Source organism: Oryctolagus cuniculus, chromosome 6 (genome assembly GCF_051225735.1).
Source record: "Oryctolagus cuniculus isolate XC-2025 breed Fujian yellow rabbit chromosome 6, ASM5122573v1, whole genome shotgun sequence".
Taxonomy (NCBI): Eukaryota; Metazoa; Chordata; class Mammalia; order Lagomorpha; family Leporidae; genus Oryctolagus; species Oryctolagus cuniculus.
Window position 1 is genome coordinate 62,863,903 of NC_142872.1, and position 19,407 is coordinate 62,883,309.

At 47.8% G+C, this 19,407-nt stretch overlaps 1 protein-coding gene across 23 annotated transcripts in view; it reads right to left on the bottom strand.

Annotated features, from left to right (window-relative positions):
• Nucleotides 1-19,407, bottom strand: part of LOC138850216 (uncharacterized) — a 227,167-nt gene that overhangs the window by 81,583 nt on the left and 126,177 nt on the right. Inside the window, exon 4 of one of the 23 annotated variants that reach the window (XR_016235567.1) lies at nt 2,422-3,655. The exons of 20 other annotated variants lie outside the window; for them this stretch is intronic. Coding sequence is in view for 1 of the 3 variants with exons in the window: in XM_089335080.1 (XP_089191206.1) it covers nt 3,647-3,655 (9 nt within the window). In the remaining 2 variants the exon portion in view is untranslated. Of the gene's footprint in view, nt 1-2,421; nt 3,656-19,407 lie in introns of those variants that run through there. 2 more of the 23 variants (XR_016235558.1, XM_089335080.1) reach the window with 2 other exon arrangements.

Here is a 19,407-nt window from a genome sequence, read left to right on the forward strand (position 1 = left end):
CCTAGGGGAGGGTTCCCTTGCGTGAAACAGCAAGTGTAGCTTACAGTAAGACCACCGTAGACCGACGTGCTACTGAATCCAAGGCCATGGGGTCGACCCAAGAGAACCAAAGAGAAGACCCTGCACCCGCTCAGCCCTGCCTCCCCGACCCTGGCTCTTCCAGGAGGTAAAAGAGGGTACGACAGAACGTTTTAAAAGAAAAGTTTCAAGGACAAATTGAAGTGGGGTCGAGAATCCAGGTACCGTGGGCTGTTCCTGCCATGGAAGAAAAAGACACCTCATTTTTTCTGACTTAGATTACACAAACTTTCTTGAACTCTAAATTTGAAACCCCATATTTCAAGGCAGGTGGGTGGATGGGTGTGGAGGAGGAAGAAGCAGAAAGACAAAAGGCAAGCGAGCTGAGCGAGCTCTTAGGCGCCTGTTCTCTGTGCGCTCTGAGATTTTCAAGTTGAGGAGTGATATTATGTTAATCCATGTTCTAATTGCTCAGCAATAAACATCACCCACTCGCTGCAGAAATGTCAGGACCAAGACTATTTCTAAATCCGCGTTGAAACCCTGTCAGTCACCAGCTAAGAGCACAAAGGGATGGAGCACTTTTGTTAGCATAACAATTTCTTTTTAAATACCGCTGATTGCCAGATGGGATGGGTATTCCTTACTGAGAGCCATAGACTCTGGGTAGGGTGAGAAGTGGGAGGACTGGGCTGTGGGCCCCAGAGGCTGTTTGTCAGCTCAGAGGGAGGGGCGGCTGACACTTGTCACCTTTGGTTGAAAGTGTCACAGGGTAGGTTGCTGCTAAGCTACAGGTGGTGCAGGAGGGGAGGGAGAAGAAGCTGCAAACAAGGTCAAGGCCGCAGACATGGGAGCCTGGGTCGTGTTTGGCTACTGGAGCCATCACCACTGCCTCCCCGGGTCTGCATTAGCAGGAAACTGGAGTTAGGAATTGGAGGAGGGCGGCACACTCAGGTGCTCTGCAATGGGTCGCAAACACCTTAACCCCTTAACCGTCATCTTAACAGTAGGTCGAATACTTGCCCTCTCCCACCCGCCATCTTTAATAATGAAGCTATTTGTCTTTGCCTCTTGGAATGGACATGAGAAGCAATCAACTAAGATGTCTGGGTAAGCGTCTGAATGTCTCCTGTGTATAGTGGTCACTTAACAGATGGTACCCTAAGCAACCTGCAAGACATAAGACCAGAGATGCTACAAGAGTTCCCTTCATCGCCAGCAACACTGCATGGCCTGTCCTAGCTCACTGGACAGAGAGCTCAAAGGACAGACGAGAGCTGACCCGTGTCTCAGATGCTGATCAGGAGCAAAGATTCTTCCACACAGTAGCTGCTTCGGCTGGCAATCCCTCCTCACCTTGACATGTGGAGAGGCTGCCCAAGGTTAGCCATTAGCTTTGCCTCAGCTTTCTGAGGCTGCCTTAACAAAGCAGCCAGCAGCAGAAATGCACTGTTGCATAGCTCTGGGGGGCACCAGGTTGACTTGGTGTGGCAGCACTGGTCTCCTCCAAGGTCGGCCTGCTTGGCTTGCTGGCTTCCCAATGGCCATCTTCTAGGCCTTTCACACCCTGGATGAGTCTGCGTCCCCTTCTTATATAGACACCAATTGCACTAGATTAACGTCCACTCGAATGGCCTCATTTTTTTTACCTCCTTCAAAGACTCATTCTTCAAATACATTTTCACTCTAAGCAACAGGTAGAGGATCCCTCCTCCTAAATGCTTGGCACAGGAGTGTTTCAGATTTGGGAGTATTTTTAAGATTTTAGGGCCTTTTGCATAGGTTTTATCTGTTGAGTACCCCTAATCTTTTTTTTTATATATATATTTGAAAGAGAGTAACAGAGAGAAGTAGAGACAGAGAGATAGGTCTTTCATCCACTGGTTCACTCCCCAGATGGCCGCAATAGCCGGAGCTGCACTGATCCGAAGCCAGGAGCCAGGAACTTCTTCCAGGTCTCCCACGTGGGTGCAGGGGCCCAAGCGCTTGGGCCATCTTTTACTGCCCAGGCCATAGCAGAGCTGGATCGGAAGAGGAGCAGCCAGGACTAGAACTGGCGCCCATAAGGGCTGCTGGCGCTTCAGGCCAGGGATTTAACCCACAACGATGGCCCCAAGTACCCCTAATCTTAAAATCCAACATCTGGATTTCTCAAAAATCCTAAACTTTTTGAGTGTCATTGCTTGAAATATTTGGGGTTTTGGAACCTTTGGTTTTCATATTTTTGAATCAGGGGCGCTCATCATGTACTATGTGTTAAGACTTTAACATATGAATAAAGGGTACGGGGAGGTGACAGTATCTACCCAAAATACTCTCAGGGAGAAATGCCCTGGTTTGTTACTTTTGCAGGAAATAGCCATTGGATACATAGGAAAGCACACATCTGCCACCTCTACAGTGGCCTGTGGGTTGGGGCCACCTGGGCCATAAGGAAAGATGCAGAGTCAGAGAGGGGATGGGGCACTGCAGCCTTTAGCACCGTGTTGTGCGGACTTGAAAGTGGGTGCTGAAGGTGAAGTTCCAGGGTCAGCCCTAAAAACCACATGACCTGGGGCTGAGGGTGAGCCATACTTAAGGTAAGTAGGAGGACAATCAAGATCAGGTCAAGAGGGAAAGTCAAGTCCAGAACTCAGCGGCAAGGCAACACCACCCACAGAAGAATCCATGTTCAAGGGCCCAGGAAGAGAAGAGAAAGAACATGGCAGAACCGGTAGAGGCTGAGGGATCCTGAGTGTAGCCATGGAGAAGGAAGAGGATTTGGCTCAGCCGGGTTGGAGGTGTCTTAAGCAGAGTGAGGAGGACTCACAGCTCCCAGTAATCAGGGAGAGGTGGAGCAGCACTGAAGGAGAGAAAGGGTCAGGTATGCATAGCTGCCCGAGGTTGGCACCGAATTCCACCCACCCACCACGGAAGTACTTGCCCTGCCCCGTGCCGGGTGAGCAACAGCTGAACAGAAGAGCTTTTATACAGGAGGGAACAAAACAAAGGCTAAAAGAGCCAACACTGGGTTGACCCAACGAGGGAGCACAGTTAAAGTCAAGGGCAGGCACCCCCGAGCTCAACGCTTGCCAGCTGCGTGATGTGTAAACACGGTCCCCAACTCTGAGTCGCATTTCTTCATCCGCAAAAGTTAGACACAACGCTGAGTGCTCACTGTCAGGAGGTGGGGGAAGCTTTTATATCAAACAGGAATGCTCTTGGCCAATGGGGGTTTAAAAACAAACACAGCACTTAGTATACCAGCCAACAAAATGCCTGAAAATAGGTGGCTCCAGCTTTGGTAGAAACTCAGCTACTGAGATGCACTTTATTCTTTCTGTTCTGCTGTCCTGTGAGTGTTGACTTTGTGCCTTCCAGTCACAATACGGCTGCTGCTACTCCAGGCATCCTATCCTCATGCCAGCAACCAAAGTTGGAAGGGATGGGGCAACAGGGTTTCTCTTGAGAGACTTTCTCTTCTGTTTCTGCCTCATTTCAAGCCAAAGTAGTTTGACATCAGAGACAATTTTTAAATTCCTTGGGGCTGGTGCTGTAGTGCAGCAGGTAAAGCCACCATCTGCAGCACCGTTGTCCATATAGGCGCCAGTTCAAGTTCAGGCTGCTCCTCTTCTGATCCAGCTCCCTGTTAACGCACCTAGAAAAGCAGTGGAAGATGGTTCAAGTCCTTGGGCCACTGTACCCATGTGGGAGACCTGGAAGAAGCTCCTGCCTCCTGCCTGGCCCAGCCCCAATTGTTATGGCCATTTGGGGAGTGAACCAGTGGACGGCAGACCTCTCTCTTTCAGTCTCTCCTTCTCGCTCTGTAACTCTTTGAAATAAATACAATAAACTTTAAAAGAATTCAATTCCTCACTTTAGGATTATTATGAGACTTAACTGCATGACGCATAGGAAAGTAACTGGCACAGGGCTGGCATTCAGTAGATGTAGCTCCTTTTTGTTGGGAAGGAAGGAAGTGCAGCAGGAGTTCAGGCTGTAGAATCCCACGGTCTGGATCTGAGCGAGACCATGAGCGAGCCACTTCCCTTTCTGTGCCTCAGTTCCCCGCCCCACAGCGTGCAAAAAGGGCAATGAGAGTCAGGTGGTTCACACTCTGGAAACACCGTTCCCATTAGGATTGCACCCGGGCCTGAGAATTCACCCGGGAGCACCCCCCTCCCCGCCCCCACCTCCCCGCACCAGTCAATTAACACGCTCAGCCTGGTTGTCTGCATCGCCGCTTCTTAGCAATAGCTGTTTCAAAGGGTCTCTGCTGTGTGTCAGCAGTTCTTCATTCGCGGAGATGCTGGGGAACGCAGCGATAATTATCTCCTCCTAGGGCTCCTGTCAGAACTAAGGATATTTAATGAAGTAGATGAGGAATCTGATGCTGCCTTAGAAAATGGGCATTATAGCTGCTTATCATCCATCACCAGGAGCAATTGGCTTTATCTGCTTCTGCCTGATAGGTTTGCCGCTTAAAAAAGGATTCCTGGGGCCAGCACTGTGGTATAGCGGGTAAATGCCTATAGTGCCGGCATCCCATATGGGCACTGGTTAGAGTCCCGGCTACTCCACTTCCGATCCAGCTCTCTGCTATGGCCTGGGAAAACAGTAGAAGAAGACCCAGGTCCTTGGGCCCTTGTACCCACATGGGAAACCCAGAGGAGGCTCCTGGCTCCTGGCTTCAGATCAGCTCAGCTCCGGCTGTTGCGGCCATCTGGGGAGTGAATCAGCAAATGGAAGACTATGTGTGTGTGTGTGTGTGTGCGCGCGCGTGTAACTCTGACTTTCAAATAAATAAATAAATATTTTGAAAAAATAGGATTTCTTTACGCAGGGCTAGCACACATTTATTCTTTAAATTTAGCAAAGGGATTTAGATGGCATTTAGAGCTTTAGCTTTAATTACTCGTGCCACTAATTTCATCTCAGCATACAAAATCTGATTTTCAAACCAAGAGGCCATCGTGTGGACAACATTCGTTTTGTCCAATGACCATTCATACATCCAACCACCCTGCTTGCAACCCCTGTGTTGGAACAGATAGTGGAAGACCTGCTCCTCAACTTGCAGGAGCTTCCTGGCCAAGTGGGGGACAGAGATTGCTGCTACCAGCGCACCCCTAAGGTGCTCAGGTGGGTCCCAGCAGTGCGCACTCAGGAGAGAAGCTGCTCAGAACAGATGAGAGGGGTGGTCCTGGAAGTGGGGAGTGGGCTGGGATCAGACACCTCCAAGGAGCTGCAGATGTGTGAGCCAGCAAGGATTTCCTGGGAAAGGAGAGAGCACATCCATAGAAGGCGGCAGCTGGAAACTGCACTGCGATTGGAGCCAAGGACATTCAGGTAGAGACAGAAAGTGGGAGAGGGAAGTAGCAAGACCACCAGCTAATGCAGCAGGGCCAGAGAGCAAGGAGGTTTGTTCTCTATGGGAAGAACTGGAGCTCTTGGCTGAGGCCTTGGTGCCCGCCTGCCTCCCTCCCTCTCTCTCGCCTTCCCCTCCTGCCCTCTCACCATCCTCTTGCTATCTTTTTTTTTTTTTTTTTTTCGATCTCAGAAAGCTGGCTTGCCTACACCATAGGGTTTTCATGGAATGGTTTCACTTCAAGCTTTTAAAAAGGCAGGCAGACATGAAAGATGTCTGTGAGTGAGACCCCAGTGGAAAGAAGGAGGTAGCTTTCCCTGAAGGGAGAAGAGAACTTCTACTTTGATTATAGCTCTGTCTAAATAAGGTCGGAGTTTGTGGACTCAAGAGGCTTCCATACCCTTGACAGCTCATGACAAGAACCTCCGGTGATTGCTGACGTCATAAATAAGAGTGTCAATTGTTAAATCAACAACAGGGGCCAGGGCCAGCACTGTGGCTCACTTGGTTAATCCTCCGCCTGTGGTGCCGGAATCCCATATGGGCGCCGGGTTCTAGTCCCGGTTGCTCCTCTTCCAGTCCAGCTCTCTGCTGTGGCCCAGGAAGGCAGTGGAGGATGGCCCAAGTGCTTGGGCCCATGCACCCGCAGGGGAGACCAGGAAGAAGCACCTGGCTCCTGGCTTTGGATCAGCGTAGCTCTGGCCGTAGCAGCCATCTGGGGGGTGAACCAACGGAAGGAAGACCTTTCTCTCTCTCTCACTGTCTAACTCTATCTGTCAAAAAAAAAACAAAAAAAAACAAAAAAAAAAAAAAAAAAAAAAAAAACAGGGGCCACCGTGCACTTGCTCCCCATGTAGGACCTCTGTCTTTAATGAGTTGTACTATGAGAATTAACAATAAAACTTGTCTTCAAAGAGTACTTTATACTTTTGTGTCTGTGTGGGTGGAACTGTTGAAATCTTTACTTAGTATAGAGTTGATCTGTATATAAAGATAATTAAAAGTGAATCTTAATGAAGAATGGGATGGGAGAGGGAGTAGGAGGTGGGATGGGAGTGAGGGTGGGAGGGCTGGTATGGGGGAACAACTGCTATATTCCTAAAGCTGTACCTATGAAATTTGTATTCATTAAATAAAAGCTTTCAAAAACAAAAACAATAACAAAAACAAAAAAGGCAGGCAATCAGGTGGTCAGGCAAGGGTCAGAATTGGAGACCTGGCTCTGTTAACTCATTAGCGGACAGAAGGATACTGCTGCACCCTGTCAGCTTCAAGTTCCTCATCAGTGACATGCTACCTGTGGGCCAGATGCTCTCTACACTCCCTTTAAATGTGAAAATGCTGTCCTCCAGACCCTAGAACTCCAGCTTCTCTGACAGCGCTGGGAACAAATGCAGGAAACATTTCCATCAGAGCACACGGTGCTTCCATGTGGCCCCAACGTGACCAGGTCCCCAAGGGCCAGCACCTGCCTCACCAGGAACGACTCAAATCGGCCCCGTGGTGCTGCCCCAAATGCAGAGCCAAGTCCTCAACTCCCCAGCACACTGACGAGCTGGGCAGATTTCCCTGAAGGTTTTCCAGGGCGACAAGGAAAGGCTTTTGTACACACACTTGACACTGACACTGGAGAGGTAGAGGAAGGGCTTGGGAGAAGAGAGCTCGTTCCTCAACTTTAATCCAAAACAGTGCCTTTCGTTGGCTTTTTGGAAGGCAAAACACAGCCTTCAACAACTAAATAGAAAAAACAACCACAGAGAATTTCATGCAAGCTTTCCATGTGTCATTTAAAAGTAAAACCTGGAACGGGTTTTATGGTGTAGCGTGTTACTCTGCCACTTGGGACGCCTGGTATGAGTCCAGGCTACTCTGTGCTTCTGATCCAGCTTCCTGCTAATGCGCCTGGGAGGCAGCAGATGATGGCCCCTGCCTTCTGTGTGGGACACCTGGATGGAGTTCCTGGCTCCTGGCTTTAGCTTGCCTGTTGCAGGCATTTGGAGGAGGGAACCAGCAGATAGAAGAGCTGTGTGTGTGTGTATCCATCTCTCTCCATCACTCTGCCTTTCAAAAAAAAAAAAAAAAAAAAACTCTTTTGAGAAAAGTAAAAACCGTGAACTGTGCTCAGAAAAGCTGACAGCATCCAGTGAGGGTGATGAGGCTTTCATTCTTAAGGTGGCTGCCATGACACCCTTCCCTGTGTACTGACCAAAGTTGCGGGTTAATATCATACTCCTTTCCCCTACAGGTCTGGTGCGGAGATGGCTGCTTGTTTTTCTTTCTTTTTTTTTTTTTTATTTCCAAAGTTTTTGCAAAAGCTGCCTTCACTGTGCACACAGACGCAACACAGCCACAGCCAGAGACAGGGCAATGCAGCAGGCTCTCTTCTGTGTGCATCAAAGACTATCCAGCAGGGAGCAGGAGCACTGTCCACTCAGCACGGCACTCAGCTTCCCTTTTCTCTCTTCTCATCCCAGAGCTGGGAGAAGTGATCCAGATAGAAAAATGAGAGTTCACAGGGATAGGAAAGAAAGCTCACTGACGATTTAGCTTAGGAAATCGGACTGCAGAGGCAGGCACTGGGCTTAGCGGTGAGGACACTTGGTTAAGATGCCCACGCCCCGTGTTGAAGGGCCTGGGTTCACTGTAGGCACCAGTTTCTCACTCTAACTTCCTGGGAAGGCAGACCCTGGGAAGCAGTGGTGATGGTTCTAGTATTTGGTCTCTGCCATTGATGTGGGAGACCCTGGTTCAGTGCTTGAGCTCCAGCCAAACCCATGCTGTTTGGGGCAGGGGAATGAACTAGTGAATGTGAGCATTACCCCTCCCCTCCCCTCCCCTCCCATCCCCTCCCCTCCCCTCTCCTCTCCTCCCCTCCCCTCCTCAAATGAATTATTTTTAATATTATTTTATAAAATAAGCTTTACAAAGAATTTCTCAAAATATTTAATATTTTAAAAAACAAGTGGGACTCCATTTTAGTACACAGACATTGATTCTTTTATTTTCTGGCTCACCAAGTTGGCCAGTGCAAGTAAAACCTTGGGGAGAAATGTCACCCACATCACAGGTGGCTGATTTGGTCAAGACAGAAGGCTTAGCTGGGCTTCCCCAGCCACAAGGGCCTTTGCAATGCTTCTCCACAGAGGGCAGAGGGAGACAGAAGGAAGCAAGCATGACTGATTTGCACCCACCTTTGATATCCACTAACCTGTGCTTCTGCTCAGATTCCTAGCTATTGCTCAGCCTTGGCTTCTCCCTTTGTAAAATCATTAATAAACTCATCCCTAAATGCTCCTCACTCTGTTTCTCAGAGGCAACCAGCAAGTTGCATGAAGAAAGATGAGGCGTTAACAGCAAGGCAGATTCTGTGCCCACTTTATAGGTAAAGAAAACAAGCTTAGCTCGTAATAGAGATTTCAGGGTGCAGCCACTGTGCTGGGGCTTGCACTGTCTTTGTCCTCACTCCCCTTTGCTTGTGTGGCCTCCTGGCCTCTCACCCTTCCTGCCTGCCTCCCCCTGTGGGGAGCAACTCGGACTAGACTAAGTTACTGGAATTAAGGCTTATTCTATGCATCTGCTCTCCCACAATATGGTGCTGGGAGAGGAGTAAACAACTTCTACACCGCTGCCTCTCATCAATTTGACTGATGAGCTGCAGGAGCTGATCTTGCTCCTGATTGGAGGAGAGCAGCGTGCTCGGCGTGTGGGTAGCAGAGTTGGGATTGGTGGAAGAGGACTATAAAGGAGGAGAGAGACAACATGCACCAGGAACATCTGGATAACATCTGAGCAGCCCCTGAGAGAGCCGGCCGGCGGTGTGCCACTCCCCTGCGGAAGTGGGGAAAGTGGCAGGGGGAGCCGCCCCTCCACGGAGGTGGAGGGATCGGCAGCCAACCCGGGAAGAACCAGCAGCAAACCCGGGAAGGGCCGAGCAGACGAAAGAACAGCGCAGGGTCTTGTGTCATTCCTCCGCGAAGAGGGGGAGCGACACTTTCCTCCCTGCCTGTCTTCCTAATTTCCACAATCAGGACACCGCTTAATCTCCTTCTATGGCCTCAGACAAGCAGAGGCTGGGGGACTTTAACTCATCTGTGGGTCCCAGCTGCTTCGTTTTATTTTAGCTTTGCTTTTATAACTGTGCCATCTTTGTCTTTTCCTATTTCTGTGGTTTCTGTGAGCTTGATTGCTCCAAGACAAAAGCAGCTGCAGGTATCAGACCTAACAACATAGGACATATCCTGGGGTTTGAGGTCTCACTGTATGTGTGCACGCCTGTGCATGAACACGTGCTAAATACTGCATTGTGTTTTCAATGGTGCTGCATAAGGAGGGGCTGTTTAAGGAGGTTCTACCTGCAGAACCACAGCTTCCTACTCAGCTTAGGGCCACAGGAGACAGGATAGAGTACTGGCCAAGATGGTGCATTTTTTCTGAAAGGCCCACAGGCCTGGGTTCAAACCCCCCATTTTACCATGGCGACATCTTTCTCGGATCCCTCACATAGGAACCAGGGATGATGCTATCGCCTGTGTCGCTGGCTAGCTATGAGGATTAACTGAGGATACGGGCATGCCATTCCTGGTGCCAGTACATGATACGAGTTTCTTCATCTGCTTCAGTCTCCGCCCTGCCCCCACCCCCAGCTCGCTGTTGGGGGCGGGTGGCTATGAATCATTGCAGAGAAGGTCCTGCGTGGATTGGGGTCTGCAACTGAGTGACTGTGCCCCAGGATCATGAGATGCTGAAATTAGAGCCAAAACAACCCCCACTCTCACCGGGAGTGAGAAGCTGCAGAAGCTGCTGGTGAGTCAGAGCCCAGAAGGCAGCACAAGTTCAAGGACAGGGAAAGCTGGCGTTTCCCCAGCTGTGAGTTCGCAACAGCCCTTCCCAGCTTCCTCAAGGTGGCCAGCCCTCCTTCCCTGGACTGTGTTTTTGAACGATTTTTGAAAAGTCGAAGACTTCGTGTGCCTTGATGAACCACGCAAGAAAGATGCCAATGTTCACTGGGTCCATTCCGTAAAATTCTCAAAAGGAGCCCTGGGAGGCAGGTGTTTGCAACTCCATACTAGAGTTAGAAAAAAAAAAAAAAAAAAAAAAACAAGGCTCAGAGTGGCTAGGACACTTGTCTGATGTCGCAGAGCTTAGAGTATGGATTTGGGACTATTTGCTCCCAAGCCCTCATAGTCCTGCCCAATCAAACCACCACCCAGTAATGCTGAACCAGCTCAGGAATTCGAGAATGCACTTGCGTTCCATGAGGGTGGGCTAGTGAGGGTCACTGGAAGATAACCCTTTAAGACCATGCTATTTGGGGAACTTGTGTATTAGCGCACTCCATCATAACTATAGGATTCTTTACAATCCCCATAAGAGTACTCTTAAGAATTCACTAAACGTTGCTATGGTAAAGACTTAAAATACAGTCATAAGGACACCCCGTGGATAACAGAATTTGCAAATATTCAAGTCCTTTATAGTAAATGGCGCAGTACTTGCATAGAACCTGCACAATCCTCCCACGTGCTTTACTTCAGATCTAGATTACTTATAACACTAATGCAATGTAAATACTATGAACATAGTTGTTATACTATATATTTTAGGAAATAATGGCAAGAAAAAGTCTACACATCTTCAGTACAGATGTAATTTATTTTTCCAAACATTTTTGTCCATGATGCAAAACCCACAGAGATGCAGAGCCAACTGTGTGGCAAAACCGAACTCCACAACATATTGAAGAGATCAACCACTCTGATCAAGGGGAACTCATCTCAAGGATGCAAAGATGGGGGCTGGCACTGTGGCATAGCAGGTAACGCTTCCGCCTGCAGTACCAGCATCCCATAAGGGCCCCAGTTTGAGTCCCAGCTGCTCCACTTCCAATCCAGCTCTCTGCTATGGCCTGGGAAAGCAGTGGAAGATGACCCAAGTGCTTGAGTCCCTGCACCCGCATGGGAGACCTGGAAGAAGCTCCTGGCTCCTGGCTTTAGATCGGTGCAGCTCAGGCCGTTGGGAAGTAAACCAACAGATGGAAGACCTCTCTCTCTCTCTGTAACTCTGCCTTTCGAATAAATACATAAATCTTCAAAAAAAAAAAAAGGATGCAAAGACAATTCAGTACGCAAATCAGTAAATATGGCACAAGCAAGTTAACAGAGAAAATGACAAAAACCATTTGGTCATTGCAACAGATACAGAGAAAGCAAACAACAAAACTCAGCATCCCTTCATGGTAACAGCAAAAAAAGTTAGTTACAGAAAGAAGAATATACCTCAACACAGAAGCTTTATATGACAAACTCACAGCTAATATACTGAACAGGGAAAAGATGAGACTATTTCTAAGATCTGGAGCAAGACAATAATATTCAGTTTCACCACTTCTATTCAACATGATACTGCAATTCCTAGCCATAGCAATTATACAGGAAAAAGAAATTGTAAAAATTGAGAAGGAAGAAATTCAATAGTCTCTGTTTGCAGATGACATGATCTTGTATATAGAAAACCCTGGGGACTCTGACAAAAACCTGGTAGAACTAATAAAATTATAGAATGCAAACTCAACATACAAAAATCAGGAGTGCTTCTATACACTAAAAGAGAACCATCTGAAAAAGAAAGCAAGAAAGAAATCCCATTTACAATAGCAACAGGGGCCACTGCTGTGGCATGGTAGGTTAAGCACTTGCTTGAAGGAGAACCACAAAAGCTCCCCAACAACCTAAGCAATTTACAGCAAAAAGAACAAAGCTGGAGGCACCACTGTACCCTGACTTCAAAATACTAACTAAAGCAGCATGTTGTTGGAACAGGAACAGATGCATAGACCAATGGGATAGAACAGAGAAGTTAGAAATAAATTTCCACATTTCCAGTCAACTGATTTTTGACCGACAAAGGTGCTAAGAACACACACTGGGAAAGGAGAGCCATTTCCACAAACGTTGGGAAAACTATGTTTGTACATTCAGAAGAATGAAAGTAGGTTATCTCTTGCCATATAAAATATCAACTCAAAATGAATTAAAGACTTAAGTGCAAGTATGAAGGTACTAGAAAATGCATAGGAAAAAAGATCCATGATCGTTGATCTGAGCAATGAGGTTTTTTTTGTTTTTGTTTGTTTGTTTGGCTTTTTTTTTTTTTGCATATTAGCCCAAAAACACAGGCAACAAAAGCAAAAATAGATGAATGGGATCTTATCAAACCAAGAATTTTCTGTTGCAGCAAAGAAAACAACCAACAGCATGAAAATATAACATTCAGAATGGGAGAAAATATTTACAAATTACACTTCTGATAAAGGGCTAATATTCAAAAGATATAAGGACTTCAAACAACTCCATAATAAGGAAACAACCCAACTCCATTTGAAAAATGGACAAAAGACCTGAATAAACATTTTTCAAAAGAAAACACACAAATGGCCGCCAGGTGTAAGAAAGAATGTCAGCAACACTAATCATCAGAGAAAGGAAGATCAAAGCCATCATGAGATACCACTGTGATCCTGCCAAAGCAGCTATGATCAAAAAGTCAGAAGATAACAAGTACCGGAGAGGACATAGAGAAAAGGAAGCATTACACACTGTTGTTAGGGAGGAAAATTAGTGCAGCCACTATAGAAAACACTATGGAGGGCCCTCAAACAACTTAAAAATAGAGCAATCATATGATTTAACATTTCTCTTGCTGGGTACCTATCCAGAGTAAATGGAATCAGTAGGTTGAAGATGTATCTGCATGCCTACACTCACCATGGTGTTGTTCACAATAGCCAGGGTGTGGAACCAACTGAAGTCTTGACTGGATGAAATGACGCAATAGGCATACACGAAGGAATACTATTCAGCCATAAAAAAGAAGGAAGTCCTGTCATTCATGACAATATGGATGAATCTGGAGAGCCTAATGTTAACTGAAATAAGCCAGGCAGAGAGAGAGAGAAATACCATATGGAGTCACCCAACATGTAGAATCTATAAAGTTGATCTCATAGAACTAGGGACAAGAATGGTGGTTACCAAAGACTACGGTGGCTATGAAGGAGGAGTGCTTCAGGAGATGTTGGTTGAAGGAGGCATAATTACAGTTAGATAGGAGGCCAAATCTCAGGGGCTCTATTGTACAAGAGCTCTTCAAAAAGTTCATAGAAATGTAATTGAAAGGTGACTTCATTTTGGTTCAAAAGAATTTTGAAATGTATGTATACTTTTTTCATGATATCTGTTCTCTCTCTCTCTCTCTCTCTTTTTTTTTTTTTTGGACAGGCAGAGTGGACAGTGAGAGAGAGAGAGAGAGAAAGGTCTTCCTTTTCCGTTGGTTCACCCCCCAATGGCCGCTGTGACTGTCGCACCGCACTGATCCGAAGGCAGGAGCCAGGTGCTTCTCCTGGTCTCCCATGCGGGTGCAGGGCCCAAGCACTTGGGCCATCCTCCACTGTACTCCCGGGCCACAGCAGAGAACTGGACTGGAAGAGGAGCAACCGGGACAGAATCCGACACCCCGACCGGGACTAGAACCCGGGGTGCCGGCGCCACAGGCGGAGGATTAGCCTATTGAGCCATGGTGCCAGCCAATATATCTGTTCTCAAGAACTCCTTTGAAGAATCTTTTTTTAAAGATTTATTTATTTATTTGAAAGTCAGAGTTACACAGAGAGAGAAGGAGAGATGGAGAGGCAGAGAGACAGAGAGGTCTTCAAGCCAATGGTTCACTCCCCAACTGGCTGCAATGGCTGGAGCTGGGCTGATCTGAAACCAGGAGGTTCTACTCTTCCAAGTCTCCTACACAGGTGCAGGGGCCCAAGGACCCGAGCCATCCTCTACTGCTTTCCCAGGCCACAGCAGAGAGCTGGATCAGAAGTGGAGCAGCCAGGACTCGAACCGGCGCCCATATGGGATGCCGGCACTGCAGGCTGTGGCTTTACCTGCCATGCCTCAGCACCTGCCACTCCACAAACTTTTTGAAGTACCTTCATACAGTGTGGTCATTACAGCTAATGATGGTAAACTGAATTCTTGAAAAATCCACAGAGTGGACAAGTGTTCCCACCACAAAAATAACTATGTGAGGCAATGCTTGGTTAATTAGATAGATTTAGTGATTCTCCAGTGTACTCATATGTATACTTCAAAACATCATACTGTGCCTGATAAATACATACAATTTTATCTGTTGATTTCAAAAAATGTATAACTATTGCTGACAATTATTGAGAGTTTGCTAAATACCACGCTGTGTCCCAAGGAGTTTTTGTGTCATAGCCCATTGAGGCCTCTTAGTAACCTTGTTATTGGTATCACTTCTGCAGCTGGAGGAACAGAGGCATAGCAAGGTGGAATAAGTTGCCCAAGACATCTCAGCTTAGCAGCAAAGCTAAGATTTGAACCCAGGTTGTTGGTCTGACTGCATCCCATTGCAATGGGAGCTTCCCCTGACTAAAGACATGCCAGACATACATACGGTGGTCAAAGAGGAGAAATCATTGTCTGCTGAGTGAATCCAACTCATCAGGCCCTAAACCCATTGTATACACAGATGACCCTCAAACAAGTCTACAGGCTGAGTGGCATGCAGACACCGAGACTCTGCAAGTTGGGTTGACTTGGGAGAACTATACAGCTGTGGTAATGAACTCTGAGCAAAACTGTCTCCCAGCAAAGCCTGGGGTCTTTCCAGCCCTTCAAGGATCCCACTGGTGGTGCACAGGGAGAAATACACACCCCACCCAGGATGAAAGGGCTGTGGCCCCGGCAGCTATAAAATCCTATGCCAGGAGTGCAGCTTCCCACCTCCACCACACGCCGACGACTGGCAGCCTTCTTTTGTGTGAACTTTGCTCACTGCAGGTTTTCATTTTCAGTGATGTTCCTGACAGCTTTTGTGGGATGATTGCAGGGTAGAAGACTGTAATCTTCAAAGGTTTGGTAAAAACTCTGCAAGTGGGCGGTCTGTCGTCTTCCCGGAGTGTGTTGGCAGCAGCTGCTTCTACATGTTGCCTTACAAATCCTGGTACTGAGCTCTCCAGGTGAGGAGCACCCAGCTAGACAGTGGCGAGGGTGCAGAGGCCGGAGAGGAGGGAACTGGGAGAGATCATGGAGTAGGATCGCAGGACTTGGGCTATGAGGGATGGCAGGGAGGAGGAGAGATGGGAGTGAAGGGTGCATCCCAGTTTGGAGACTGGAAATGCAGAATTGTCACTTAGCAGTGAAAGAACCAGACAATTCCCCATCTAGGCTGAGTGCCTCCCTGGGATCTCAATGTGAAACCTCTCCCCAGCCACCTCCCGACGCCTTGGAGGCCACTGCTGTGTTCACTTGGCAGTGCCCAGCACTCTGGCTTCTTTTGGCTTCTGTGGAAGTCTCATTTGGGGTCTTCCTTTGCCTGCCATCTTTCTTTGCCTCTGTCTCCTTTTTCTATACCCTTGGGACTACGGACATTTGGGTTGGTGCGTGCCCATCCAAGGCCTCCCTCCACCATTCCTCCTTTACTCTTACTTCTGAAACCAGCATGTGCCTCGAGTAGATGCCTTTGAGGAGCCACACCTGGCAGGTGCAAACGTCACTACATACAGTCCCTGCCTGACAGTGCTCACAGTCCAGGGGAAGCCTACAGATCTAGTGGCTCCAGGTGCAGGACAGGGCTCATGGGAGGGCAGCTGGGAGGTGAGCACCTGCCCTACCAGAGCGATGGGGAGGCACCCCAGAGGGGGATACTTAGCTGGGCCTTTGAAGGATTACAGGTTTCCAAAGCAGAGTGGAGAGCAAGGGTATTCTAGGCAGAGGGTCAATGTGTGCAGGGGCAGGGAGCTTGGGGAAGAGAGCAGTGTCTGAGGCCAGGCAAGGGAGTCCAGGTGCTATGACTCGAGAGGGTTTGTCCCCACAGGTGCTTGTGCTGGAAGCTTTGTCCCCAGTGCAATGGCACAGAGAAGTTGCAGGACTCTTAAGAGGTGGAGCCCAAGGGGAGGTGACCAGGTCATGCGGCACCGCCTTCATGAATGGACTCATGTCTTTGCTAAGAGACTATTTCTCTCAATACTCAATTAGGCTTCTTGGGAGTGAGATCAGTTTCATGCACTGGCTTAGTTAACTTGGGAGTGGATCGTTCTGGAGAGAGAGAGCCAGCCTTCTGTCTGTCTGTCTGTCTGTCTGTCTCTCTCTCTCTCTCTCCCCCCACCTCCCTTACTCTTTGTGGGCACTCACTTCCACTTCTCTACGAGGTGATAATGCCACGCGAGGCCCCCACCAGCAACCCAGCAGATGCTGGTGCCTTATTGTTAGGCATCTGCATCTCCAAAACCATGGGCCAAATCAAACTTCTTTTCTTTGTAAAGTGCTCAACTTCGAGTATTTTGTTAAAGCAACAAAAAATGTACTAAGACACCATGGGACTGGAGTTTAGGGTGGATGGGGTGGAAAGAAAGAAAAATGCCTTAAAAGTCATGCAGGGCCTTAAATGCCTTTGGGAAAAGTTTGGGCATTTTCCCTGGGTCAGTATTTCCTAAAGTGTGTGTGGTTTGGGGAGCAGGCATATCAGGACCAACTTGCAGCACTTGTTTAAAATGTAGATTCTGGTTCCTACTCCAAGATCCAAAGAATTAAAATCTCAGAATGGAGCCCAGGAATCAGCATTTTAAAGTGCCCAAATAAGCACTGTATTTCTATTGGCAATGGGGAGCCATGGAAGGTTTGCAAACAGTTGTTCTAGTTGTGTCTTACTGAGTATAAACTATCTTAAAACTTAAGGGTCTAAAACCAAATTGTATTATTCCCCCCTCATGGTTCTGTGGGCTGATTAGCACAGCTGGGTGGTCCTCACTTAGGGTCCTCCATGCAGTTGCAGCCAAACAGTGGCTGAGCCTGGAGTTGTCTGGAGGCTCAACTGGGCTTTGTGTCACAGCTTGCTTACATGGGGCCGGCGCTGCAGAGCAGCGGGTTAAAGGCCCAGCCTGGAGTATTGGTATCCCATATGGGCACTGGTTCAAGTCCAGGCTGCTCCACTTCTGATCCAGCTCCCTGCTAATGTACCTGGGAAAGCAATGGAAGATGGCCCAAGTGCTTGGGTCCCTGCACCCATGTGGGAGACCTAGAAGAAGCTCCTGACTCCTGGCTTTGGTATGACCTAGCCCTGGCTATTGCAACCATTTGGGTAGTGAGCCAGCAGATGGAAGATCTCTTTCCCTCTGTCTCTCCTTCTTTCTCTCTGTAACTCTGACTTTCAAATAAATAAAACAGATTTTTAAAAGGGGGCCAACGGTGCATATACAAATTTAAAAAAAGGAATTGCAGTTGGTTACTGCAGAGTTCATAGCTAACTGCAAACAGGTATCCCATTCTTCCCTCTGGATCTCAAGAGTCTTCATGTGTCAAATTCCCTGGCGCAACTCCTCACAGATGATGAAGCATTCATAAATGTACGTAGCCCTCATTCAGCATTTCCTACCAGACACCAAAATCTGCAGGTGCCCGAGTCCCTTCTATAGAAGGGCACGGTATTTTTCTAGAACCTATGCACATCCTCCCCAATACTTCAAGTCATCTCCAGATGACTTCCAATACCTAGGCAATGCAAATGTCACCTAAATGGTTGTTGTGCCACATTGCTTGGGGGAAATGGCAAGGAAAACATCTGTTCATGTTCAATACAGACAAAATTCATTTTTTCCCAAATATTTTCCACCTGCAGTTGTTGAATCTATGGATGAGGGCAGTGAGGGAGAGGTATCCTCACCTTAATCACTTGAGCCAACTGCTTTGTCGCTCCACTGAGGGATGTAGCCCTGCCAGGGATCTACATAGCCACGAGGCTGGAGTCAGCATAATTGATCCTGGAATAGCCATAGTAGCACTGTTGAGATCTATGTAGGATGAAAGTTATGGCGCATCCCTGTCCTGGAGACTGGCAGGCAGGCCTTTGTGCAAGGACACACCCTGGTAAACAAACAGACTAGAAAAGCCTGTTAAGTGTCAGCAACCAGCTGGCCAGCACACTTTCATTGTAAAACCAGCAGAGAAAGGGGCCAGCACTGTGGTGCAGCAGGTAATTATCCCATATGGGTGCTGGTTCAAGTCCTGCATGCTCTACTTCCAATCCAGCTTCTGCCATGGCCTGGGAAAGCAGTAGAAAATGGCCCAAGTCCTTGGGCCCCTGCACACACGTGAGAGACCTGGAGGAAGCTCCTAGCTCCTGGCTTTGGATCCATACAGCTCCAGCCATTGTGGCCAACTGAGGAGTGAATCAGCAGATGGAAGACCTCGCTCTCTTTCTGCCTCTCCTTTTCTCCCTGTGTAACTCTGTCTTTCAAATAAATAAATAAATCTTTAAAAAAAAAAAAAAACAGCAGAGGAAGTGAAGTTTGCCTGACAATCCTACAAACTGTCCTGGCACAACTCCAGAATCACCTACGAGAATTTCCTGAAAAAAATAAAAACAATCATTTAAGCATCCGATTTGTAGGGCTTTTCTACAACCCATCATTTTGCGGTTTCTGGGTGATTTCTAGACACTTCTCTGATGGGCAGTTTTGACTTGCCACAGCAGTAGCTTCAAAAACAAACAAAATCACCCCACGATCTGACTTCTCTGGCTCTTCAGGAAGCAATTTCTCAACCTCAATCTTAAGATCCATCTGGATTTCAAGAGGATTTTAGTTCGCACGCTGCCTAGTCCAACAACAATGCTATTTTCCAAGAGAGATTGCTGACACCCCCCAGAGTCCCTTTAGAGATCTTTGTCGAGTGCTCTGACACCAGAGGAGCTGAAGGGCCACTCTGAGCACCGTGCTGGTGTTTTGTGCCTTCCTCTTGGCAACAAGTAAATGAAATTCAAATCCCAAATGTCTTGAGTTTTCCTCTGAGCTTGAACGAGTCACAGAGTGCTTCTCTATGTAAGCAAAACACACGCATGCCCCTCATTACGAAGAGAACGAATGGCAGGTGCGGCGGCAGCATGGGAATGAGCCGGGCCCTTTGCACACCTGCTTGGCACTGTTCCTGCAGCCCAGGTGGCTGCGCACCCCTTTACCGCCACAGGCT